Source organism: Calidris pugnax, unplaced genomic scaffold, assembly GCF_001431845.1.
Source record: "Calidris pugnax isolate Ruff unplaced genomic scaffold, ASM143184v1 scaffold24, whole genome shotgun sequence".
Classification (NCBI taxonomy): Eukaryota; Metazoa; Chordata; class Aves; order Charadriiformes; family Scolopacidae; genus Calidris; species Calidris pugnax.
The window spans coordinates 32,902,319-32,930,260 of NW_015090922.1; the positions used below are offsets into that span (position 1 = coordinate 32,902,319).

A 27,942-nucleotide genomic window follows, 5' to 3' on the forward strand; every position below is an offset into this window, starting at 1 on the left:
TGATGCCGCCTCATTCCAGTGCGAGTCAATAAAACTTTGTGCACCGACACACACAACTTCCAGCACCCGCCAGCTGGGCCAAAATGGGGATTAGCAAAGCCGCCTTTCTCTTTCTTTTCTTGCTCAGCTCAGGTAAGAGTCCTTTGCCTTCTGCTTGCCTAGGTGAGATGGGGGACAAACGCTTGCAAGCTCCGTTTGGTAAAGGTAAATCCTCAGATCCTTTCGTCACCACTTAACCAGGATGACGATGGATTTGGGGCTTGGTGGGCAGTGAGAGTTGCTGTCAGACAAAGCGAGAGCTGGTGTCTGTGTGGGGAACAAATGGCTCCCTGCAAACATGCCCCATGGACAGAAATGGGGGGCACTATTGGAAAGCAGCCTATTAAAGGCTTGCTACAAAGACATGGCTGTCTCTGGATTCAGCAGCCTTTTATCCTAGGGTTGTTTCTTTTCTCTCTTATTGCCAAGTACTGTGATCCTCATTTTGACTACTTTAAAATTTGCAAATATATTGTGGGGAAAAAAATCACAAAGAAAAGGAAAAATTGTTCTAGAGTTTCAGTCTTTTTCATAGCAATAATTTTAAGAGGAAATTTTTCATTCCATGTGATAAGGAGACCAAAATCTGATCAGCATTAATTTCTGCAGTATTTTTGGTGCTGCAAGACTATTTTTGTGGAAAGTAGTACAAAATAATTTGTAACACACAAGAATTGAGAAGTGCTCTTTACATATATCTTTTGGGGTTAAGTAGATTGTAACTGTTTCAGAAATTTCAAATAAAAATTCTCTGTCCTGAAAATTTTAAACTTCAGTGAACTGTGGGATTCAGATGGCACATCTTTCAGACCTTCTGTATAATTACACAGACTGTTATCATTGTAGTTAAGAATATAGTTATGAGTGTGCCAACACATATAAAAAGCCCTAATAAAATACACAAGCATTTTACATGTGTAGATTTAAAATACAAAAAAGATAAAAGTTAGAAAAATGCATGGATAGATTTTAACTGGAAATGTTAGAGACATGCCTCAGCATAAAAAAATCATAGATATTATTTTATGTTACGTATGATCATCTTAATTTAAATTCTGGTTTCTAAGCTCTGTTTTTGCAGAAGAACAGCCTCATTCAAATAAAATACACTTCTCAAATAAATGAGAATTTTCTATGGGGAAGGAAAATATAGAAGTTGGGCTTTTGTCTGCAATACTCTGCTTTTGTTTGCAAATCCTTCATCAAACGAGAGAAGACATAATTTGGCTTTTGTACCTACTTTATCAGTTCTGTCTTGTAGGTACAAAATGATCTGAAATAAAATACACGTCTGCAGGCTGAGCTAGCGCTCAGGTGAAGGAATTAAGCTGCACCAGGAGGCTTATGAGGCTGCTTCACACTACAAAAGAGTGTTACTTGGGAAAAGGAGGAGAAGTTGCCTTCCTCAGCCTGAAGGACATTTCACTGAATGTCCCCATGGGGCCCCCAGTCACAGGCTGTGGGTCCGAGTGGGATGAGGCTTTCTGTTCCTCCTGCTTTCTGTTCCTCCTGCTGGCATTGGGCTATGGCCGAGAAAGAAAAAGGTCAGAAAAGATGAAGAAATAAGTAGTTCCCCTTTCAGCTTGGCTGTCACACATGAGGGGGAAGCCAGGATCTGGTTCATACCCTGTATGCCTTTTATTCAGCAATTGCTTCAAGCAAGGCCCAAAAAACAGGCACAGAGGAGGACTGAGCTGTGTTCCAAAGACCATGGACCGGCTGTCTGTTTGGGGCTGCAACCATGCAGAACGGGTAACTCCCACAGCCAAACTTTTGTCAATAGAGTCATATGCTCATCTGGTAAAGAAACTGTAAAAATCACAGGACTCATCGAACTCTGTGACCCTGCAGCTGGAAGTCATGAAAATCACAGTTTTGTGAGCTATAGCTAAGCACTCAGAGGTTGCATAGCTGTAACAGAAAAAGAAAATACCAAGTGGCAAAGTCCTTTACAAAAAAGGTTGTACTTAAACATTTTTGGAGTTTACCACTAAACATAGCTTTACTTTTTAGTACCCTACACACTTCACATGAAGTTGTAGCTCAGAGGTTGCCAGGTGAATTTATTTATCAGTTTAATGACTTGTGTTAATTCACCGCAATGAAGGGCATCATCTGCTACCTTGATTATTAAGGAAGTAAGTTCAGTACAGAGTTACTACAAAAGTGATAAACTGACCATGAGCACAGTGATAACCCCAGTGACTAAGGATAGCTTGTTTCTCACAAGAGTATTTGAAAAAAGGCAGCTATGGGATGGCTGATAAAACTGAAGTCGTTCCATGTGGGTAGTTATTGGCAATGGACAATCATTGTTTCACAGCCTTCTTGAGTCTCATTTCTCCACTTTCTCCAATGTATGGCTGACCAATATTTTCTTTCTGAAACACCTCTTTTTTTTTCACTCCTTGGGTCATCTTCTCTGTTTCCATCGCTTTATACCCTAGGTTTGTGTTACTTGTTATGAATTTCAGAATGATGCAAAACACTGTTGAAGACACTTCTCTGTCCTGCCTTGCGTGGGGTTTTCAGTTATACTACCCTTTACCATACTAGGAAGGCAAGATTTACCCATATTTTTTCACCATTAACCCAACGTTTCTATCAATTAAATGATGTTACTCAACTAGGAGACAAAGAATTTAACATGAATTTTTTTAATAAATCATATCAGCATTCACATTTTTATCTCTTTCTCTCTTTTTCCTTAGTGCAAGGAAGTGTACTAGATGGCTATGTGAGAACACAGGGTGCTTGGCTGCTCAACCCAAAGCAGCAACAATACAAGACAAATAGTCAAGAAGAATGTGCAGAGCGATGTGAAAGTGAAAATACGTTTACTTGCAGGTAATATTCACTGGTTCCCATATGCAACTTTCATTGCAGATTATGGAACAATCTGCCTTATTTATCAGCAATCTGAACTTTTGACGGATTTCTTAGGTGTATGTGTGTCTGAGGTTTGCTGGAAAAATGAAATATGTATAGAAACAGAATCCCTGGGACATATGGATGAAGACAGCAGAAATAGAAAAATTAAGAAAATTATGTTGAATTTTTATTGGAAAACATTGTGATATATTGATGCACAGCTGGCACAATGAAAACCAATGTGACATGGTTTTATCAGGACTCTGGCATTCCTTTTGCAATAAAAAGTCATAATTAATTGCTTGGAAATTTAGGACAGCAATAACTGCATTGTTTACGTTCATTGTGTTACCTATTATTTTGCAGATCACAGAATCACAGAATCACAGAATTGTAGTGGTTGGAAGGGACCTCAGAGATCATCGAGTCCAACCACAAAAAAAAAAAATTAAAAAAAAATACATCAATTATTCTGAATTTTACTAGAATTTGGACTTATGTAACTTCTATTTGAGAAAGAGACGGCTATCTAAACCTTAACAATCCTAAACCCTACGTCCAGCCAAGCCCTCTTTCTGCACTTACATTTAACCAAGCCTAAAGGGCTGGAAAGTATGAAAGATGTTGGCCTGTCTATACCATGGGCCTCTGCTCAGGCTCTGGCCTCAAGGGAGCCCGTTGCTTTGAGGCTTCTGAGCCCCCTGTGCCAAAGCCTCCAAGCCCACTGAGCTTCAGCAGTACAGCAGGCACCTGGAGTAATGACGAGAGGTATCCATTACTGTGGTGGGAGGCTGTCTTCCCATGTGAGGCAGGGAGGTTTTCTCCTCTGATCTTCACGAGATATAACTTCTTGAACCCAGCAGACTGACTGACTGCAGGGCTGTTTCCAGCATTTAGTTCTCCATCAGCTTTTATTCAAGGCAGGGATACCCTGGTGCTGACTTTTTATGTGTGTTTTATAGCTTTGTGTTTTAAATCAAAAGGGAAAATGAGACTTTTAAAGGAGATGAAACCCTGAAGGATGGCAGGGGTTTGCTGACTGAGTATGTGAAGTACCACCCGCTGCCGTTGATCCTACTCCCCTCTCTAAAAACCACACAAAGAGAGCAAGCTTCAGCAGTACTTGTCTCGGGAGTGTAGGGAGGAAGGCAGAGAGGGCAGGTCTGTATGTTCAGATTTTATATTTACAGTTTGCAGAGGATTATTATTCTTTTTTGAGTCATATTCAGATACAGTATCATTCCTTAGCCTCTGCCCCAGGTCTGAGCTTACCATCACCTGACACTGGAATAACATCAGAGTTGCTTTCTCCTTGCCTCCCCAGTCAATTCCGTGAGATCTATTACAGTCAGTACAGAACAGATGTTATCTGGCAGGGAAAGATCTAGGGGAAGAAGGGTAACAGTTAAGCAGAGCTCTAAAACAGGCCAGCACCTCAGCCCCATCACATCAGTGTTTCAGACCACTGAGTCCGGATCAGTACTTCAGACTTGTTGTCCTGCCTCAGCAGTGTGTTGGACCACGCTTGTTGATTACATCCCTACTTACAAGTTCAACGTTACTGAGAGCTGGGCTTGGATCGAGGGGAGCAGTGTCGCTTTGAACCAGGGCAACCAGCACTCCCCAGGCAACGTGCAGAGACTGTTCCCAAACACCCAGTGAGTCCAGATGAGGTCCCGCTTCTTTAGGGAGAAGCTGTGCCGATTTACAAGTACAGGCACAACGGGTTCATTCCAGTTGCTCAGGGCACGCCCTAGTGCCTGAGATTGTTGGTTTGTGTCTGTCTGTGGGTGGGTGTGGGTTTTTTTATATTTTTTTTTGTATGGTTGGACAAAATGATCTCAAAGGTCCCTTCCATTCTGTGATTCTACCCACTGAATGCCAAGTTGCTATTGCTCTTTTTTGGTTCAGACAAGCTAGGCATAGAAATTACTTAGGTTCTCTGGAGTTTTCCTTAGAGGCTAGCGTAAAGGTGACGCCGTCCACTCCGGTTTGGCAGACTTACAGACTAGGTATTTGCTGAAAAGAGAAATGGCTGTGTTTTACAAAGTGCTTACATTGCTTCACATGTGATGACTCAGAACAGTTATCACAAGGTAATTTTAGGTCCTGGCTTGTTGTGTTTTACCTGTTCTTGGTAACTGCTGAGTACTCTAGAATGTCTCACTTCTTGACTGACCACTAATTTTTTTGAAAGAAGGTCAAGGTCCCTTGTGCACGTATCCTCTCCAGCATGTTCTCTGGAGTCTCTGGCACATTGTAAACCTTGTTGTTTATCCCCTGTCATAATTTGTTCATGTAGCTCTCTTTCAACCTAGGTTTGGTATGAAGACTTAGTCAAAGCCACCACTGAAAATGGGAGCTGTGATCCTCAGTGATTTGTGAAATGTTACACAATCTTAAATATCAATGGGATGCAGTGCTTGCTAAAATTATAACTGAATACTAGAAAAGGTGTTTAGGAAAATAATGCACACATTCAGCTACTGTTGCTTACGTTGCTCTCTCCTCTTAATTTCAACAGGGCCTTCTTATTCACCAGTAAAGACCAACAGTGTTTAACATTGGCTGAAAATTCCAAAACAGCAGTGATCTTCAGAAGACCTAATGCAGTTCTTTATGAAAAAAGAAGTACGTCTATGTCTTTTTAATATTATTTCACTGAGATATGCCTTCTAGTGGGAGTCAAATAATCATATTGTAAACGGTGGCTAGGCCTTCACTGGGTCAGACAAAGTCGGTAAATCAACCTTTACCTAACACCTGTTTCCTCCACATTGCTTGTATAGCAGTGGTATATCAATTTTTTCCCTAAATTAATGCTCCAGCATCTCTCCTGCTCCCTAAATCCTTGGGTCCACAAGGCAGAAAAGAGCACTGTTGCTCAGGGTATGCAAAAGGATGGGAGGTGCTTAAGGGTCTCTCCCTCTCCCTCTCCCTCTCCTTTTAAACCAGCCAATAACCTACAGCTGCATCTTCTCTGCCTCTGCTGAGGGTACTAGGAAAAGCTACTTGTGCTGGTAATTGTTTCCGAGGCAGACCCTTGCCCACTGGAAAACTGGTGGAAACTACCAAATAATTTCATTTGAGTCACCGAAGGAGTGAGTTTGCTTAGGTGGGACTCAAGTAATCAACTTTATTTTAGTTGCGCACGTTGTCAGAAGTGTTAGTGTTAACTGTGCTTCAGACAAAAATGATCTAATTTTATAGTATTTGCATATCGCTATGTGATGTTTGTACTCTTCAAATAATGAATTTGGTGAAACTTTTATCCTAATCTATATACCTATAACATAATTAATCAACATGGTGAAATTTTGTATTCTCCTTTTGTAGATGTTTTGTTTCTGATCAGTTTTGTCATAGATGAGAATTATGTGACTTAAGTGTATTTGATCTCCTATTCTTTCTGAAAATAGGAAGCCTGTCTTAAAAAACAACTATCCAATCTTTTTATTTTCTCTAGAAAATCTATCACCTTATGCCAGATGTGGAAAAAAGATTAGGTTTTGGTACTGTTCTTGAATTACATAATCAGGCACTGAGCTCTTGCTATATACAGGGAAGAGGGAATGGGTTTAATTTTTAATGTAACATAAGTTCCATTTTGTTGTTCTCTCACTTAAGTAATACACAAAGGAGAAAAGATCTCCTTTCTGATCATTGAGACGTGTAAGATAATGTGATAAACTTTCAATAGAATTACTACTGTTCTGTGTTAAATGACTTTGTAAATGTTGCCTTTCACCATTTGCTGATTTTTAACTTCTTAAAAACATTAATGTCTTTGAAAATATTCCAAAATTGGAAACTATAGTATCTACCAAGAAGCTGATCTTCAGCAAAGAAAGGTGCATGAAAAGGAAAAAAGAACCAGGTTCTCAGCTGCTGCAAATCCTGCAGTGGTTTCAACAGGCCAGTTTCTAACCAAAAAGTCAAGAATCACAATAACTAAACTGTAAATACTAATAACCTCCAGCAAACTGCATCCCTTCTCCTCTGTTGACCTGCAAAGACTTGTAGCATAAGATAATGCTACGTGTATAGTGCCTGCAAGAATATTTTATGTAGTAGTTCAATAGCTTTATCTGGATTGCAGCTGAGCATCCATATGAGATTTTCTTCAGGCATTGTGGATATAATGAAAACAATTTTTCACAGGGAGGGTGAGTAAACACTGAAGCACATTACCCAGAGAGGCTGCAGAGCCTTCATCCTTGCAGATATTTACTGCACCAAGCTTTGAGCAGCCTCATCCAGCTCAGAAGCTGGCCATGATTTTTATGGGAGTTAGGACCAAAGATCACTGAAGGTCTTTTTCAGTTTGATATTTTCTGAAACATACAGCCAGCTGCTTTTTTTGTATATATAACTGATAGGTGATTTAATGTTTTGAACATGGGATATTTTTATTATATCCGGAAGCTAGTAAGAATTTCCCTGAGTCATGATTAAGTAATGCTAAGAAATCTTCTGCAGTTCCTATTGCAGAAGGAAAATTGAATGGATCAATTGTCAAGTAACAAATTTTAAAGAATGAACAAATAACTTACCGTAAATAATCTGTAATGATTTTGCTTCGGTGCTGTGATCAGGAGCTAGACTGTGATTCTCCTTTATTTTTGAGACATTCCTTGGATTCGCTGAGGTTACAACCTGAATGAGAGTCCTGCAATATTCAGTGAGGATTTCTTATGGTGTCCTCTTAAACCTTTTAACCCCATCAGTAAAGGTGTGAAAAACTGTAGTTTTACATAAGCAAAATGTCCAAAAATTGCACATCTACCTACCAAAAACAAAAGATGCACCTAGGTATGGTTAGCATGAAAAACGCAAGCTATTGTGTATGTGTCAGATGGTGTCTCTGTTGCTCATCTCTTTCTTTGCAGAGGGTCTCAAACAATTATGTGTCCATCCACGATAACACCAGTTTAATCTATTTTTACAGAACAGAAGGGAAAATGTAGCTTTTACCTTGGCAGATCACATCACTGCCTCCAGCAGCTGCTGCTGTCCTGATACTTCAAGGAAACTCCTTTCACATGCCCAGATGCTTTTGCAATACCATTGCTGAAACCAACATATTTTTTTCAGTTGAAGCAATTACTTGATGAAACCTAATTGCTCTTTGCATTCAAAGAAAAGGACAATTGGTATAAAATTTACAGGTTTAACATTTATTTTTTTATGGTATGTGATATAAAAGAGAAAGTTAGCCTTCTCTGGCTTATAGAAAAAGTAATAAGAATTAAAGCTAACATTTGGGAATTGTTATCCACATATCTGTTTGTAAATAGTTAACCCAGGGGACATGGGTTAAGTTTGGGGTTCAAAGTTAGTTATTTGTCATCAGACAGAAAAAAACCCTAAAGGTTATATAAACGGTCAAAAGTTTATGCAAACAAAAAGAGTCAGCACTCGACTGATTCAATGTTCAGTTATTGAGGTTTTTAATGTTAATTTATTGCAAAATTGTTTGAGGGATCCAAACGGCTTCCAGCTAAAGTTTCTAGAGTAATCTTTCCCATATATATACATTGAAATAAAGATATGCCTAAAGGTACATCTATAAATCCAGATCTAAACAACCTATCAGCCCACAGAGGAGCTGGACCTTATTTCAGATTCAAACATTAGTTCTTTTCACCGTTGACAAGACAGATCTGTGTAAAATAGCATTATTTCTCCAGATTTATCTTAATCTTCTCTTCTACGTCAGCTTTGGTATAACTGTGATGCTGAGAGAAGCTGACGCAAAACTGGGTGTCCCCAAATATCTGTTTTGGACACTACCTAAAGACATTGAGACAGTCCAGGTCACAGGCTAAAAGACAGACTGCTTCACTGCAGCTAGAAAGGAGGAACAGGCAGACGAAATATGCCCTGTGCATAGAGAAACGTCAAATGAATTTCCTGCTTAGTTTTCCAAGCCAGAGGACATGCTGCCTGACATGCTGACTGTCCCTAAACTGCAGATATAGAAGCTCTGAGGGAATGTGTCAATATCGGAGTTCCTTCAGCCGTGCCTCGGCAGAGCCTCTCCTTGCAAGCCTGTTATGCCCTCACAGTCACCAGATCTTTGCTGGGAAAGGGGATTGTTCAGTCCTCCCAGGAAAATCTGAAAGGTTACAACAGGGTTATGGTTGCTCCCTCCTCCTGGGAAAAAAAAAAATGACAACAGTGAGCTTTCAGTTCTCAATGGTTAATAATTTAAAAAAAATTAATATTTTTAAGGTTACCACTACAAACTCCAGGCTTATTCAGCATTTAAATTGTCCTTGACTTATATAAAGAGAGGATTTTGTTACTAATTCTTTTACTCCTCCTTTTTCCTTTTTCGTGAAGGTACTATTAAGTTCCAAAATCTAAGAATACAAAAGCATCTATCAACCAACTATCCATTTTATCTTGTACGGCAGAGAGTCATTGTTTTGGCATATCATGAATTAATTAAATCTCATTCATGACATGGTGAACTTTAAAGAAAAAATGTCATCAGCATTTTAGGAACTTAAAAAATTTTACTTATTTAAACTGGTAAAATGCTATGTGTATGCATCTGTGATTCTGTCCTACTATCTTCTTCAGGAGCATTCATGTGGCTCTCTTTTAAGGTTTGATTTTAGTGCATAACTACAATAACATCATAGGAGGCCATGAAAAGAAAATGTGTTTCTGTTTTGTTATAGTGCATATATAGTTATGTTAAAAAGCATATTTTATTATTTAAATATGCTATAGCATGTTCTCAAAAGAACTAGGTTGTATTACACTTATTTCTCTGGAATTCTGATTTGGAAATTTTTGGCTTTAACATAAATTTTTCAGTGCTAATTAATTGAACTTAGATAACTAGAAGGTTTTAACAACCTGAGCTATCTGTTTTTGACAACATAAGAAAGTCAAAATATGACTGAATGTATTTAAATGTATTAGCATGACAATAGATTTCGTGTATGCTAAAGTCTAATGGACACGTCATGATAGTAATTAATTAAGCGCATATCTTTTCAGTTTATCTTCTAGAATGCAAGAAGGGAAATGGGGTGGATTACAGAGGAACAGAAGCCAAAACTCGGAAAGGTGTGCCATGCCAGAAGTGGGTTGACAATGCCCCCCATAAACCAAAGTAAGGCCTTTTTTCATATTCTAATATGTTTTTCTGAAATTATGCTAAGCCATTTATATGTGCTAAGTAGTCTTATAAGCAATTTATTTGATGATCACAGAGTTCTTATAGAAAATTTTTTCTACACTTATCTAGAATAAGATAATTGTCTAATCTGTGTTGTAACTCAAGAGACCTGCACTTGGGGCTACCTGATCAACAGGGACATTGTCAGTCTTGGCAGTTGCATTTAAATGTTGTGGTCCTTAGAAAAATAAAGTACTAGACAGGAAAGAATTTGATTCTACTGAAATAAGAATTTTGCCAGTAGTCTCACAAGGGCAAGAACTTCTCTTGGCTAAAGGTGTAACATGACAGGTGAGACAGAGGTACATCATTTTATCAGTGAACCCAGACAATTAGCAGGACAGTATTTTTTGTATTTAATGAAAACCAGCCAACTGAGTTTGTTTAGTAACTTCCTGTTGAGAAGGCATAGCATTGAGGTTACAGAGAACTCTCGCATTTCAGCAAATATCTTCTCAGCCCTAGAGAAGACTTTTTTCTACATGACACTTTGGCTGAGCAAAGATTTCTGGAAACTGAATAGGTGGAGTTAATGCAAGTATTAAAGACATGATTGGCCTTAGAGGCACCGTATTTCCTGAAGTCTATAGCTATGGCACTTTTAACTCTTCAGCAATGGAACAGAGTATCAGTTAGGACACTTCTAATGAATGACTTCCGCAAAATGGTCCTCAGATAAAGATTCCATTTTTAGAGTCCTCATCTGAACAACTGGGTTGCTTTCCTTATTCTCTAATCCCATTTGCATTCTGTTCCAGGTACACACCTGAAGAATACCCCAATGCAGGGTTGGATGAAAACTACTGCAGAAATCCTGATAATGATGCAAAGGGACCCTGGTGTTACACAACAGATCCTGCTACCAGATTTGATTACTGTGACATCCCAGAGTGTGAAGGTCAGGATACATATACCAATTTTTTCCCTTTAAGGAAGGTGTGTTCAAGAGTGTGAAGTTATCCAGATACTTTTATTTTTAATTTAGTCTTTGTTCCAAACTTGAGTTTTGTTCAATCTGAACCTTTCCAAAGGCATTTTCAACACCAACAAGGAAGATATCAAGAGACCCCCAAACCAGCTATACCAAGTCGTCTTTTTTTTCTTTTCTAGATAAAAATGTTATATGAGTTTATTCACATATCATAATCCTAGAATTAAACCAAATGACAGTTGCTAGTGCAAAAGTCAATAAAATTTAACAGCAGCAAGGCACAGATTTTCAATCATAGCTTAGTAATTTTAATTTAGCTCTTTTAAAAACTATACTCTATAATGTTGGGGTTTTTATAAATGTAATCAACTAGCTGAAGTCACCTTGTCAAGAAAAATAAGCTTTTACTTTGCCAAAAAATAAAGACTGTTCTTCAGGCTTTTGATCTGATCAGGCTTCATCAGGCTTAGGAAACGTTTCTTTACTGAAAGGGTTGTCAGGCATTGGAATGGACTGCCCAGGGAGGTGGTGGAGTCACCGTCCCTGGAGGTATTTAAGAAACGTGTAGACATGGCTCTTCAGGGCATGCTCTAGTGCCCAAGATTATTGGTTTGTGGTGGGATGTTGTGTGGGTGGGTGATGGTTTTGGTTTGGTTGTTGTTGTTGTGTGTTTAGGGGGTGGGTGGTGGTTTGTGGTTTTTTTTGTTTGTTTTTTTTTTTTGTGGTTGGACTCGATGATCTCTGAGGTCCCTTCCAACCACTACGATTCTGTGATTCTGTGATTCATGTGAGATAAGTGTTTATGTGCCATCTCCTCAGGGACTTTCTGTCTCTCTTATCCTTATTCTCCCTTGCTCCTACAGTGGAGTGCATGCACTGCAGTGGAGAAAACTACCACGGAGTAGTTGCGACAACAGAGTCTGGGCTTGAGTGCCAGCGCTGGGACTCCCAGCAACCTCACTCCCATGGATACCTCCCAGAAAAGTGAGTCAGATTCTGTGATGGATTGTTTATCATTAATGGATACTTGTTACAGTGATTAGTGATTTTTTTAAATTATTTTTCCTGTTCAGTTTTCCAGAGAAGGATCTGAAGATGAATTATTGCCGTAATCCTGATGGTGAACCTCGGCCCTGGTGTTTCACTACCAGCCCTACCAAACGCTGGGAATATTGTGACATTCCTCGTTGCAGTGAGTCAGACTTCCAGACTTCTAGACAGAAAGACATCTAGACATCTTCCATTCAGGGTAGTGCAAGGAGGTAGAACAATTAGAAGAGGTTCCAAAGACAGAAGAGATAATAAGAGACTGCTGACTGATCTCAAAGAAAAAAAAAAAAACAACGTGAAATGAACCTCTGATAACTCTTTTGAGGCTAGACATTTCTGTCACAGGCATTTCTAATGATTCTTCCCGGAGCACATCTCCCCTCCTTGATGCGTTTTTCCATGACCAGGCATTTCAATGGTTCTGATGTTTCTTCTGATGTTCCTCTTTTGATGACAAACAGTTTAACTCTTCCTGAAAATCTTTTGGCTTTTGTTTTGCTCTTCGAATTTGGTTCTCCAGCTTTTCAACTTCCTTTTCTGCTAAAGGCCTGTCCTTGCCATGATACTTTTGCCTGGTGCTTTTCACCAGACCTCATCCTTGCTGTCTCTAACACTCACCAGTTAAAATGCATCTCTTTTATATCTGCACCTATATCTGTACCCATCACTGATGGGCCTGTCACTTGTATTCCGGTTTTCTTCACAGTATTACCATTCACTGTCTTTCCAGCTTTGTTCTAATGGGGCTGCTAGCACTTGGCTCTGTTGTATCCTGGCTACTGTAAAGGGGCAGATGCAAATGTTCTTCTGGAAGTCTGACTGCTTCTTGAAGGTGTTAAAATGGAAGAAAGCAAACTTAAGCTATTTTTAGATCTTTACCTTTGGACTTTCCGAACTTTCTGGTCTTTAAACCTTACCTGCCATGAAAGCTAAAATGCCCACTAAATTATAAAACACAAAGTGTTCTTGGTTTGTTTTTTTTTTATATGTCTAGAAGGCACTGATAAATTTCAGTCCTTTTTCTGCAATAGCAACACCCCCACCAGCTCCTGCACCAGGGCGTCAGTGTCTATCAGGAAGAGGAGAAGACTATCGAGGCACGGTATCTGTTACTGAATCGGGAAATACCTGTCAGCACTGGAGTTCTCAATCTCCTCACAGACACGCTCGCACGCCTGAAAACTATCCCTGCAAGTAAGTGAAACCTCTCCATCATTCAGTGTCCTCTTCTGACTTTCAGGCTCTGCTTGATTGACTTTTCCCTGGTTGTGAAGGCCCCATCCCTCAAAGTGTTCAGGGCCGGGTTGGACAGAGCTTTGAGCAACCTGGTCTAGTGGAAGGTGTCCCTGACCATGACAGGGAGGGCTGGAACTTGATGATCTTTAAAGTCCCTTCCAACTCTAATAATTCTATGGTTCAGTTCATCCTTTTACTGTATTGTTGCTCAGGTGAAGAAATGTGGAGTAAGAAATTTACAATTATGATATTTGCTTGGGGCTAGATTCTCTCACCCTGTGTTTCTGCTGTGCTGCTCTTGGCCTCAAAGTACTACATGAAATACAACCTCTTAGTTCATCCATCAATATAGCAGGTATCTGGTTTAGCACATCCAAAACACCAGTGCATTGCAATTATTCATCTAGTAAATGGCGTCAGTAAACAACAGCAGACTTACCCACCAGTAAATACAACAGTAAACTAGGCAGCAAAGTACATTCTCCTGTTGTAGATAACTTTTACTAGTTTCCACAGGAGGCTTTTCTTAGCCAAATTTTCTGTTTCAGGAGTCTAGAAGAAAACTACTGTAGAAATCCCGATGGTGAGAAGATGCCATGGTGTTACACCACCAACAGAACTGCCCGGTGGGAATATTGTGCTATCCCCCTCTGTGATGGCATACAACAAGAGGCCCCAGGTAAGAACAACAGGAAAAATCTTGAAATGAAGTGTCACAGAATCACAGAATCTTCTAGGTTGGAAGGGACCTTAAAGATCATCTTGTCCAACCGTCAACCTAACTTTGACAAAAATAAGCACCCGCACAACAAACAAGGAGCAACACCATCACTAAACCATACCTCCCAGCACTATATCAACCCGTCTTTTGAATACCTCCAGGGATGGTGCCTCAACCACCTCCCTGGGCAGCCCATTCCAATGTCTGATAACCCTTTCGGTGAAAAAATGTTTCCTAATATTCAGCTCAGGCACCTCCCCTGGCGCAACTTGAGGACGTTTCCTCTAGGCCTGTCGCCTGTGACCTGGGAGAAAAGACCAACCCCCACCTCTCTGCACCCTCCTTTCAGGTAGTTGTAGAGAGCAATAAGATCTCCCCTCAGCCTCCTCTTCTCCAGGCTGAATAACCCCAGCTCCCTCAGCCTCTACTCATAACACTTGTCATCATGGTTTATTTTGAAAAATCTTGGGTGACTTCGGCTCAGTTGTATTATTGCTGTCACGTTTAGTATTGCTATGTATCAATTGAACTCCTGAGCCTGGAATGGAGCCCAGGCTCATATGTTCAATCTGGTGGATAAGTGCAGCAGGTTTTAAGTCACCTACTGACCCAGCTCAGGAAAAATCACAGTAACAGAGATCTTTTCCTTTTTCCAAGTGGTGGTTCCCTCCACTTCTAAATTTTTAAATGCTCCATGGAAAAGTTAATTGTCTTTAGATGCCAGCTCCTGAAAAACTGAATCCAAAGGAAAACCTGAGATAATTTAAGAGCACTGAACCAAGATTCCATAAAAAGAAATCAAAAGAAAATTCTCCTTACAGAAAGCAGGCTTGTTCCAGACATGTATCTGTGGCAAAGCCACAGATGTTCCCCTACCCTGGAGAAATTTGGATCCATATGTAAATTATTTGGATCGTTAGCTAAAATAAATCCCCATGCATGACAGTAAAATTGATGTACAAGTCCTTTTAATCTAGCATATTATTAAATTTTTACAAACATTTTTGGAAATCTTCCTTTCGATCTACAGTCTGAGAAGGATTCTGTTACAGAGAGAGTGCTGTGGCGGTCGGTGAAACACTCTGGCTTGTTATTTTCTGTTGGCTTTCTGTGTTCATTATAAATATCAAAGAATTAAGATGCAAGGGACTGGTTTCTGTTATTCACTACAGCTGTTGATGTGCCTGAGCAGGCTCAAATTACGGAGGAGTGCTATCAAGACAATGGTGTGACTTACCGTGGCACAGCTTCTTTCACTATCACGGGAAAGAAATGTCAAGCCTGGAGCTCAATGTCACCACACCGACACAGTAAAACGGCAGACAAGTTCCCAAATGCGTATGTGTATTTCCCATTTCCATGTTTCGTTGGACAATGACCATTCACCAACTCGTCTCGATTTGCATCACCTTTACACCACAACGATTTTAAAACTGGGAAGGGAGTGTACTTGTTAAAAATAACCCCATTCCTTTCTATTAGCCTCATCTTGAAACAAACCATAGTTGTCGCTATTATGCTTTAGCCTAGTTAATTACATGTTTCTACATTGCTTCTATAGGAATTTAGAGTTATCATAAATTTTCCCTTAGACTGAAATGAACTGTTTCTATACATGGGCTTATTCATTAGTTTAAGTCTTTGCTTCATAGTTTGCAGTTCATCAGAGCTTTGAGAGAGGGATGGGTTATTTTCTTATTCCTAATATTTACTATTTATTTGTTCTGAAATGCAAAAAAAAAATATTTCTGCTTAAAAGCTATTAATGACTTTTAAAAAGTAAAAATAATTCTATCTATAATATACATATGTGCATTAACTTCTCTGGATTCATAAACGGTATTCTACTACACATGTTAATCAGTGCATAAGTATTTGTCATATTTAAATATTCTGCATATATTTCTTGATTTCTTTATGCTGAAAAAAGGATTTCTGTCACACGTTGCACATGATAAATAATTTATGCTAACTCTGTAGTGGATTTGCTTTCTAGAATGTTCTTTCAAGTTCTCCACAGAGCAGTGGCATGGATGGGAATATAATATGCTTACATTTGTAGGGACCTGAGGCAGAATTATTGCAGAAATCCAGATGCTGATAGCCGCCCATGGTGCTTCACCACCGACCCCAGTGTGAGATGGGAGTATTGCAACCTGAAGAGATGCGAGGGCCATGCACAAGTTACTTTACCAAAACCTCCTCAGACAACACAGGAATCAAATACTGGTGAGAATACTTGTCACTTCCCCAGAAATGCTTGTAAGCAGCAAGCTGTTTTTAATGGAAACATCATCAAGAATCTAATGAGAATGAAATACAGAAAACTCTTGATAATTGCAGAATTAAATATAATCTTGTATCTGCTCTCTTAATTTTCTGAACTTTCTGGTAGAATTTTGTAGCGGGGTTTCTGTATTTGGCTTTAGATTAATATTGCAACTTTTATCTACTACATCTGGCAATACTGGAAATATGAGGAAACAGATGGCTAGTAGTCTTCACACTACTGTGGGAGAGCTACTAGCAATGACATCAAATATGGAGGTGATGGCATTTTGCTGGCAACTGTTCCAAAAAAGTCTTTTCCTGTGCCGTGCGTTCACATTTCCAGGGCTCCATTTCCCACCAGAGGACAGCTGGTTTTTAAAATTCAGTTCAGATGCAACTTTGTTGTGCAGTAGATGGTTTGAGTGCTGCAGCCTTCATTTTTTTGCTATGACATGTTCTTCTGGTTAGAAGGATAATAATTTTGGCTGAACATGTATTACTGTTTTTTATCTACAGTAAAATGTGGCATTGGATAGATATCAGTGTCAGTAATGACTTTGAGTGCATGGTCTTTGTGCTCCTGGCTTCTGGAGTCATGAGGGATCAACTGAATCTAAGCTTCTTTGATTTATGACTTTCATGATCATGAAGAAAACGTTTAAAATGCAAGGAAATTAAAATGCGATTGTTAGCCATAATTGACACTATAGTGTCCTTCTTACCTTGTATACATATTATTGTAGGGCATTTAAGTCCTAGTAGTATTTCCTCAAATTTATTTCTGCTTCACCACCATCAAGTATGGATGCAGCGCAATAGCTCACAGCTAACAGTCATTTTCTTTTTCTTCACAGATTGCATTCATGGTAACGGTAAAGATTATCGTGGCACAGTAGCAAAAACTGCAAGGGGCAGGACTTGTCAAGAGTGGAGTTCTCAGAGACCTCATAGCCACGAGTATTTCACTCCCCTGACTCATCCAAAAGCAGGCCTGGATAGAAATGTAAGCAACTGTTCATTTAATACTTGCTGTCATTGAGCTTCGCTAGTCTTCTTCATGTTCCTCAGCAAGCATTTCATGCCAGATCTTTCTATATCAATTTATTCTCTTCTGCTCAATCCAAGAACCTGATCATGCTAATTCTTGTTGGTATGAGCAGTCTGTATTTCTATGGCACACACAGATGCCCAGAAGCTCCGTTAAATGCTTCTGCAGCACAGCCAAGGGGCTTCAGATGGGCATTTGCTTCTCGACACTGTTGAAGTTGGTCTGTGGGCAGCATCTCTGCCAGGAAGAGCACCTGGGGTCATAGGTTTCAGTAGTAACAGTGATGGGTGAGATGGCGAGGGATCCAATGTTCCTTGAGATATATAGCTGATAGACTGCAGACCCCATCCTCTACTAATTCCTCCTCCAGCCTTCCGAATTCTGCCGCAGCCCATCATACAAGGACATACATGCATCTGACCCATCCTGTAAGTGATTCTCAATCTCTGACCTTCATCTCCCTATTACTAACACATGTACTCAACACTACTTCGCTAGACTTGTATAAAGAACTTGTTTGATGTTGCCAGCTTGAACTATTGTTTCTCCAGGTATGTGATTTTCGAGCTTGCTTTAGCCAATCCTCTGATGGCTCCTCATACCCTGTATTGAATTCCAGCTCAGATTGGGGAAATGTCCCCAGAAAATCTGCTTGACATAATTTTTTGGTTCTTGCATTTGGCAGGGACTCTTGGGGAAGAGAAGCAAATATTTTCTCCTTTTTCCTAAGACGGGGGTGTATTTCAGAGTAGAGAAAGGAACAGAAAAATATCTGATAGCATGCAGTTGTGTAGAGGTGTCTACCTTGAGCAGAGATCAGTCACTATGACCATTAAGGCCTAGAGAGTGATTCAGCTAACCAGCACCCCCACATCAAGGTTGAATACTCACCCCTGCCCCTGGGACTCGGAGGCATCACCAAGTTGTGCAAGAGCAGCTTACACAATACCCATTTGCCCTAGAGTCATGCAACCAGAGTGGGTGTGAAAAGACCTCAAGACTCACTCTACTGTTCCTACTAACTGCAGTAGAAAGAGGAGTAAACAGTTTAGTGCTTTAAAAAACCATATCCCAGGTCAAGATCTACTTTTTGAGTGCTCAGGGGTCCAAGCTTGCACTGGTGAAGCTTACTGGCTGAAGGCAATTGAAGAGGTTTCCTTTTATCTTTTTCTAAACTCACAGAGCAAACAGAAAAATGAAACAAATATTGACAGAAGGAATTGGAAATCACCAGTAAGGAAGTAAAAAATATTTCCCAAATTTTATTTGATTTTCTTTTGAAACACGCATTGGTAGGCTTTTTTGTCTGCTGGTTAATAGCTGTTGTCTTTATTGTTTGTTACAGTACTGCAGGAACCCTGATGGAGATGTGAATGGACCTTGGTGCTACACAACAGACCCAAGAAAAGCCTGGGAATATTGTGACATTCCCAAGTGCCGTAATTATTCCTTTAAAGACTAGTGTTTCCCTTTCCCGTAACCTTTTATGACAACTGGAGGACATTCAGTGATTAATCTGAAAGACTGATCTAAAACAGTGCAATGGCTTTAGATTGGAAACTAAGGTTGTGGGGAAGTGATGCTCAAAATCTGTGTAAGAAGTCTTAAGAATGGTGTTTATTCCTTGGAAGCCCCAAACCCAGAACAAGATGTACCTCAAGCCCATTGAAGCTCAAGGAGGTTTTGCCATGTGTTTCAAAATAGGGCTTTTCCTGCAGAAATTTCCCCTGCTCCTGCCTGGTCACCTGGCATAACTTTGTGTGTGGCCAGACTGAATATGGAATGCTCTTATCCCAGCAAAAAATTCTGCACTCCCTGCTAACATGATTCTGTTCTAGATGTAAACGAGATTTTTCCCTCCTCTATATCTGATATTGTACCATATCAGATGTCTGGAAAGTGCATCTGGCTCTAAATATGTAACTAAATGCCTTTGTTACTAGTAATCAAACCATTCAGTACTCTCAATGAGGTGGTGCAACAACGTGTACAATGATAAAGTTTCAAAACTTTATTGGTTTCCATCCTTTCATGTCCATCAACAGCAAAAGCTATGCCAGGAAGAGAGGTAGTTCCCATTCAAAAGAAGGGTGACTTTTTTCCTGCTCTATCCTCTCACCTCTGAGCAGCAGAAAATGTGCCCTGATTAAAATCCCAAAATGGGGCACACAAGAGAAAGAAAGATGATCTATAACACGCATGTGCTGTAACTGAAAAAAATACTACTGTATTGAAAGTGTTGTGCTGGGGAACACTGTGTGGGGAAATGGCATTTTCACATGCTTATTGTATTAATTTTGAAGATCCAATTTATTTTTAATTTTCTTTTTTTGTTCAGTTGTTCAGCTAAAGAACAGAGAAAATGTGGATTTTGCCTTTAACGTTATTAGTCAGTTCCTTTTGCTGATGACAAATTCCAAATTATGTGTTGATAAGAGTCAGCTTCCCGTGGCTAAATAAGAGCTACCCTTTTTTAACAACTCTGAAACATGTGAAGTACCAAAAGATCCTGAGATAAGAGTGGACAAGGTTTTGTTCCACAAAGACAGTGGCTGAATTTCACATGTTGTACCACCGAGATTAGTTTGAAAACAGCTGCCAGTTCAGCTTTTGCATTGCTGGCATCTGTAAGAGTACATTTGAAGATGTTGGGAGAATTTATTTTTCCTTTCCCTCTCTTTCCTTCTCCTTCCTATTCTGTTTTTTTCTATCTCACTAGAGATCTATTCATGTGTAATTTGCTGACCACTGAGAAGTGTATGTGAAAAAAATTTGCCGGGCATTTTAAAGTGTTCCAGATGAAGGTAACTTAACAAAATATAGATGGTGCATGGTATATAATTGCCTGCAGAGAATCAAAAGCTGAAGTGATAAATGTAACAGGTTCACCTTCTAGTTTTCTGAGCAGATAGTGAATATATAGCAAATACGCCTAGGTTCCTTATTGTGACTTTTTTTTATATTTTGTAGCTCCTGCTCAGTACGAGTGTGGAAAAGCCAAGTTCAGACCAAAGTTGTGTGCTCAAAGGATTGTTGCTGGGTGTATTTCGAATCCACACTCCTGGCCCTGGCAAATCAGTCTCCAGACAAAGTACGTCCATTCCCCATTACATTAGACTTTACATTCAATGAATCTTTGCCTCTCACAGGGTGCTACAGTATGTGGCTGCAGCATTCTAAACTTGATTTTAATTTAGGAATAGCTCAAGGCTATACATTTCATGTGCTAGTCTTAAAGAAGGTCGTTTAGACAACCAAGAATACTCTGTTTTGTGATAAATACCTATAGAATCAGCAACCACTAATTTCAACAACATAGACAGAGGGATTGAGAGCACCATTAGCAAGTTTGCAGATGACACCAAGCTGTGTGGTGTTGTTGATGCACTAGAGGAACAGGATGTCATCCTGAGGGACATGGACAAGCTGGAGAGGTGGCCCCAGGTGAACTTGGGGGTGCTGATGGATGAGAAGCTGGACATGAGCAGGCAGTGTGCACTTGCAGCCCAGAAGGCCAATCGCATCCTGGGGTGCATCAAAAGAAATGTTGCTGGAAGATGCAGAGAGGTGGTTGTACCACTTTACTCTGCTCTGGTGAGACCCCACCAGGAGTATTGTGTGCAGGTCTGGAGCCCTCAATATAGGGAAGGACATGGACCTGATGGAGCAGGTCCAGAGGAGGGCCACAAGGATGATCGGGGGGTTGGAGCACCTCTGCTACGAGGACAGGCTGAGGGAGCTGGGGTTGTTCAGCCTGGAGAAGAGGAGGCTCCGGGGACACCTAATAGCGGCCTTCCAGTGCCTGGCGGGGGGCTACAGGAAGGCTGGGGAGAGCCTGTTTACAAAGGCCTGCAGTGACAGGATGAGGGGCAATGGCTTTAACTTGGGAAAGGGCAGATTTAGATTGGAGATTAGGAGAAAGTTCTTTACTGTGAGGGTGGTGGAGCACTGGAACAGGTTGCCCAGGGAGGTGATTGAGGCCCCTTCCCTGGAGATATCCAAGATGAGGCCCAATGAGGGCCTGGGCAACCTGGTCTAGTTGGGGGTGTCCCTGCTGACAGCGGGGAGGTTGGACTAGATGACCTTTGGAGATCCCTTCCGGCCTGGACCATTCTATGATTCTATGATTCAGAAACACTTTCACTAAAAGGCAGAATGTTTCCAAATGTGTCACTATATCCTACAGTAGAATCAGTATCATAGAATCATATGGGGTTGGAAGGCACCTCTGGAGATCATCTAGTCCAACCACCCCACCAGAGTGGATTTATCTGTAGCAGGTTGCACAGGAACTTGTCCAGGTGGGTTTTGAATGTTTCCAAAGAAGGAGACTCCACCACCTCTCTGGGCAGCTTGTTCCAGTGCTCTACCACTCTCACAATAAAGTTCCTCCTCACGTTTAGGTGGAACTTCTTGTACTCAAGTTTGTGCACATTTCTTCTTGTCCTGTCACTGGGCACCACTGAGAAAAGACCAGCCCCTGTGAGTAGGAGCAACAGTTTGAAGTATGATCAGCCCTTGATCAGCCCTTCTATATAAGCATTTGATCCTACTGGCAAAGTTATTAGCAAAACTAGGAATCAAGGCCAGTTACAGCGTTTTCTTACTGTGGTCAGGGCTAGATAAAAGCCAGAATCTCTAAAATGGTATATATGACTGCACATAAGCTTTTCCAGTAACAGAAATGTTAGTTAAGAGCAAAAACCTAGGTGTTTTCTTACACATAAATACATACATACATATAAAAATATCCACACAACACTACTATCATTATGAGAACTATTGTTCAAGGACAATAAAATGCTGATTCTTAATGAAAATGTGGAGTAATATCTTTAGTTTGTAAAGGTGTACATGTTAGAAAGATTACCTGATAAAATGCAGTAGAAATCACTTTCCCACCTTAAACCAATGCCTTTTTCAAGCCTTTCTGCTCTATTACAGTTATGGCGCACATTTCTGTGGGGGAACTCTGATAGACCCTCAGTGGGTTCTTACTGCTACTCACTGCTTACAAAGGTAAGTATCTATTAATGTCTGCACCGGCAGGCTAATTTTCTTACACTAGACGATAGGAAATCAAGGGAGAAACAAAATGGACCCAATAATAAATGTGAGCTGTCTCTTGACTCAGCTTGCAAACAATTGAGAATTGACCTGAGTCTGTTCATCATTCATTAAAGCAGATTGACTGAAGAAACAAAGAGTGAGAGTGATATTTTTTTGCCTAATTGATTTCATGTGCCATAACAAGGGATTAAGAAATTAAGTTTACATCAAAGCTGGCTATATTTTTCTAGCTTTGACAGAGCAAGGTCCCCAATAAGCTCATAAGTGGTCTATGTCCTGGGTGTGTGTTCATTAGCTCACCATGTGCAATCATTTCCAATAGGTCCTTACGGCCATCTGCGTATAAAGTATACCTTGGAGTACACAACTTAACAGCAATAGAGCGATCATTTCAAATGCGGGATGTTGAAAGATTTTTCAAGGAGCCACACGGGGCGGACATTGCTCTGCTAAAACTGAGCAGGTACCCTTTCACCTGAAGCATTCCTTGGTTCTGACAGGACAACCTTGGTTTGTCTGTATTTTAACTAAATAGTGGTTGCTGGTGTTGCAGAAATGTGTGTTTCTGTATTTACTCTGTTCAGTCAGCAATTTAAGACCCTCTCTTCCCTTTCTGCAGAAGCTCTAGTGGAAATCAAGGAGATTCAGCTGCAGGGCTTCAGAAGAGGAAAGGGTTGCCTTTTGGGTGGGTGGGAGGCTAGGGACAGTGACCCAGGCTGGCAGCATGCTGGGTGACAGTTGCTGGAAGGTGAGGCACTGGCAACAGAATAGGAGAAGGTAATGCCTGGAGGAACTTTCATTCTGTGTCTTTCCCTGTACACTTCTACCTTGATAAGGTAATGAGGATTGAAAGCTGCAGTATCAGCATGATGTCATCCCATAACATTTCCATGCTGTGGTGGGGAGATTTCTTCTTCCAGCAGGTCTATCTAGTGTGCAGGCAAACAGTAAGCAGGTTTAATGCACTACACAGTATGGCCCTTCTTGCATCTGTTTCCACTCATCTGAAACTCTCACCGAGGCACTGCACAATCAAAAGGAATACATCCATACAGCTGCAAGCAGATGTGGACACATGGTGCTTGTGCTTTGATTTCTGTGGCTGCAATGCAGGTCCAAAACAGACACAGGGTGTCCCGGTTTCAGTTGAGATAGAGTTAATCTTCTTCCTAGTAGCTGCTGTATTTTGGATTTAGTATCAAAATGATTTTGATAACACATATTGATTTAGGTGTTGCTAAGTAGTGCTTATAGTAAGTCAAGGACTTCTTCAGCTTCCCACAGAAGCTGAGAGGGAGCACAGACAGAACAAGCTGGCCAAAGGAATATTCCATACCATAGACATCGTGCTCAGTGTATAAATGAGGGGTGGCTGGGGGCCAGGGATCCATGATTGCTGATTGGGATGGGATGGGCAACTGATCATTGGGTGGTGAGAGTAATCGTATTGCATCACTTTACTTTGTACATTCTTTTTACCATTATTATTACTATTACTATTATTATTCTCTTCCGTTACTGTTCTATTAAACTGTCTTTATCTCAACCCATGAGGGGTTTTTTTCCCCTCCTTTTTCTCTCTCTTCTCTCTACCTTACTGGGGGTGGAGGGGAGGAGTGAGTGAATGGTCATAGTTGCCAGCTGGGGTCAAACCATGACACAGGGTCAGCACAATTAACATGGCTTCTTAATTGAACCTAGCCTTAGCTGCACCCAAAGGCAAGTCAGACTGACTTGGATTCCACTACATGCTAAGAGTCCAGTTTGAAAGTGGTGTATAGATAGTCAGACTGGATGCAGACAGCAAGATAACACCTATATGTTAAATGCCACTAATTCATACCCCTACGTAGCTTTGTAATTAGGTTTTGTTGGCTATGCATTAGCCTAAGTCAAAGAATTCTATTAGATTTATATTAGCAATTTTAGAAACAAAAGCCTCTGACTGTTCTCCATTTCAGATCTTATCCCATTGTGTATCACACTCTGAGGGATTAGAGCCTAAAATAAAAGTGGTTTTGCACATCAGAAAAACTCCTTACTTGGAGATCAGGATTTCAAAGACAAAAGGTTGACTATATATAAAATCTTTCTAGAAACCTGAAGGGATAATTGTGCTAATAATTGTTCCTGTTTGAGTCTCTTGTTTGTTTCTTTCAGACCAGCGATTATTAATAATTATGTAATCCCGGTTTGTTTGCCAAAAGAAAATTCTGTGTTAGGAGGAAGAGAGGAGTGCTATGTGACAGGCTGGGGGGAAACAGAAGGTGAGAGAGATTTAACACATCTGAAAGCTTTGTGTTTGGAGATTGATATATACTTGTATCCAATGTGTGTTTTCTTTGTGCCAAAAACATCCCACACAAGCTTGCATGTATACTTATTTCATCAAAATTCATCAGGTACTGCCCTTCTTTGCACTGTCTCACTGTGATTTAGATTCTCCTAAATCACCCAGAGCCACATAAACTGAAACCCCCAAAACCAATACTAAGAGAGGAGAATCAGACTTAAGGAGTTGCCAGCTCTTATCTCTCAGTCCACTCTGCTTTTCCTCAAAGTGGGCTTTTACGCAGTCAGAAGGAAAGTTTTTCTAGGTTTAGGCTATTTCTTAATCTCATGAAGGTGAGCTCACTCATTCTCTTGAATGATTTTTTTTCCCAACCAGCCTGGTTCAGATCTCACACAACTATAAACATAACTCTCATTTTCATAAGCTCCCACTTTGTCCCAGTTGAGAAGTGCATCAGTACCTTCTCTGCATCCTTGCTTCTCCCCATCTTGCCATTTTCAACTGTTTATTTCCTACTTCCTTTCTTCTACAGAGAGGAAAACTCAGATACAGAGAAATAAAATGGCTTGGGAATGACTCCCGCAAATGTCAGTGGGTACTGGATCCATATGGATATACTGTGGGAGCACAAGGGTCAATCAGTGCAGTGTCGATTTTGATGGGTGGTAGAGGGTGATAAGTACCATGATAATGCTTACTAGGTTTGGTATCACTTTGTATTATGCATAGAAAGTATATGCAAAAAGCAAATATTTTACTGCTTATCCATATCTAGATGTTTGTTTTATGAAGATGTTCATTTACCTTTGTCATTTATTGTGGTTTGGTTTTGTTTTCATTTGTAAAGGAACTGGTGGTATAGGAGTCTTAAAGGAAACTGGTTTCCCTGTAATCGAGAATAAAATATGCAACCGCCCTGAATTTTTGGGTGGGAGAGTCAGAAAACATGAGCTCTGTGCTGGGAATATTCATGGTGGCACAGACACCTGCCAGGTAAGAGAGTCTGTGAGCATCAGAGTTGGTTGTAAGCCCATCCAAATCAAATAGTGCTTTGCTTTCTGGACTTTAGAGGCCCAGGATTAGCCCTGGGATCCTGCCACACCACATGGCATACAAGCTGAAAAACATGACTTGGATTCTGCTCTTCCCTTTCTCCCTTGTCTGCTGCTGGGAAGTGAGGCAGGTAATTGTTCAGATAAGCCTGAACTACAGAGCACATGGTAATACACAGCTGCCTGAGCCAGGTGTACTGAAGCCAACTTAGAATAACTAAAGGTCTGGTTTTTCTTCCCAAGACCACTTTGCTTGCCTCTGCTAGACCCACTCCAATGGCCAAGCTATCTCGGTTAACAACCTGAGACATCTCAGTTAGCAGTTAAGGAAAAATGCATGAGGCCTGCCATGCAGCCATACCAAGGCCCAAAAGAACTACTAATTTCTAAGTGTCAGTGCCAGTGCCTCAAAATAACACTGAGGGAACATGCATGCTGGACTTCCCTTTTGCTGAAAAGAAAGGATATGTTTGGCAACAGATCACCTCACAAGCGTGGGGTGAAGGCTTTCTCCAGAAGTCTAGGTTTTGAAATTGAGTTCTTTAGTTTCTTTAAATAGATGAAAGGGCTTAGAAAAGCTTAATGTACTGAATCAAGATGGAAATTTCCCCCCTGAAAAGCTAGAGATGACTCAGTAAAGAAGTGTGAGAACAGCAAGGCTGCCTGCCCCAGCCGGCAGGTCAACGCCATTGCCAACACAGCACAGCTACCCTGTGCACAAGCACTGCGACGGGCGAGCAGCCAAGGGGTGTGCACTCATGTCTCAAGACACGTGGCTTGAATGCATGCATTCACTTGGTCTTGGATCACCAAGTAACGACAGGAAGCCTGAGCAGAAGAGGCTGAGGGAAGATGCACAGTTTAAGTTACTGAGGGCAGTCAGATTCCTTCTCACCAAACCCCCTTACTTTAAAAATAAATGTAATACCTGGGTGATGGGAAGAGACGACTACTGAAGTGTTCAACAACCTCCGCAGAGAACTCTTCTCTGGCTAGAGCTCCACATATAACTTGTGTGGCCCTCACACGCAAGAGATAGTTCTGTTTCTGTGCCTCTTGTGAGAACAACAGTCTTGCACACGGATCTGTCTGTGAAGGAATCATCCCGTTCTCTCTCTGTTTAGGGGGACAGTGGAGGACCTCTCGTCTGTCTGGACCAAGACAAATTTGTCCAACATGGAATCACCTCTTGGGGCCTTGGCTGTGCCAAACCCATGAAACCTGGTGTTTACGTTCGAGTTTCCAATTATATTCCTTGGATTAAGAGTATAATGGAAAACTACTGATCGTGGGTATGGACTGTCCTCTCCTGGAAAGCATTATACACGTTAGAAATACAAGATTCCAAGTGCAATATTAAAGCTACAATCATTCATAAGAAAGTAAAATAAATACGATCCTCCATTTTAAATTGCTATAAATTAACAGTTATTGCCATGAAACTCAACCAACAGTGCGTTACCCTCTTTGTATGTTCTATGGCTTGCTATGTTTGACAATAGACTTACCCACCTCTGAAATATGTGTCAAAAATTCCAACCTCAACTGTAACTGGAAATCTGCATTTCAATGTTATATTAGGTTCTACAATTACTTTTTCTTCTAAGGTTGACTTTCCCAAGATGTTGTGCTTCCAACAAATGAAGAAAGGAGAATGCTTCTAATTTTCTCCGAGTCGTCTGAACCTTTAAACAATTTAATGATACAAATCAAGGAAGAATCTCACTGTACATGTCTTATATGCATGTGTTTTATTAGATATATCCAATAGCATTAAATATATAAGACGGGGGGGGAAAAGAAGCAAAGACATTTAGTTTGTATTTTCATATTTTTTATTGACATGGAAATCTGTGTGTCAGCAAAACTACAAAAGTTGCATCAAAGATATAAAACAGTGAATAAAAAATAGCCTCACCCTAAAGTTAGTCCATAGTGAAGGCAGAGAAATAACTGTCATTACAGCAAGTAATGACAATGCATTTAATGTATTATAAAATTTTCTTGTCCATAGTACCCACTTGTTTCACTATATGGCTTTATCTCTGTATATAACTGTTACGTGTACATTTTTCTTCTCCAGAAGAAAATTATGTACACATGCCTGTGATTATAGGATTCCTTCTCACCAAACCCCCTTACTTTAAAAATAAATGTAATACCTG

General features: G+C 40.4%; 1 protein-coding gene across 1 annotated transcript; it reads left to right on the forward strand.

Moving 5' to 3' along the window:
* On the forward strand, window positions 1-27,793 carry PLG (plasminogen). The gene is made up of 19 exons (XM_014950704.1): window positions 1-132; window positions 2,751-2,886; window positions 5,435-5,541; window positions 9,925-10,039; window positions 10,864-11,003; window positions 11,900-12,020; window positions 12,110-12,228; window positions 13,118-13,280; window positions 13,871-14,001; window positions 15,216-15,381; window positions 16,106-16,272; window positions 17,169-17,317; window positions 18,708-18,801; window positions 20,333-20,453; window positions 22,307-22,381; window positions 22,755-22,895; window positions 24,593-24,699; window positions 25,573-25,718; window positions 26,902-27,793. The coding sequence occupies exons 1-19, from the start codon at window positions 84-86 to the stop codon at window positions 27,061-27,063; spliced, it is 2,409 nt and encodes an 802-aa protein (XP_014806190.1). The 5' UTR covers window positions 1-83; the 3' UTR covers window positions 27,064-27,793.
* The last annotated feature ends 149 nt before the right edge of the window (window positions 27,794-27,942 follow it).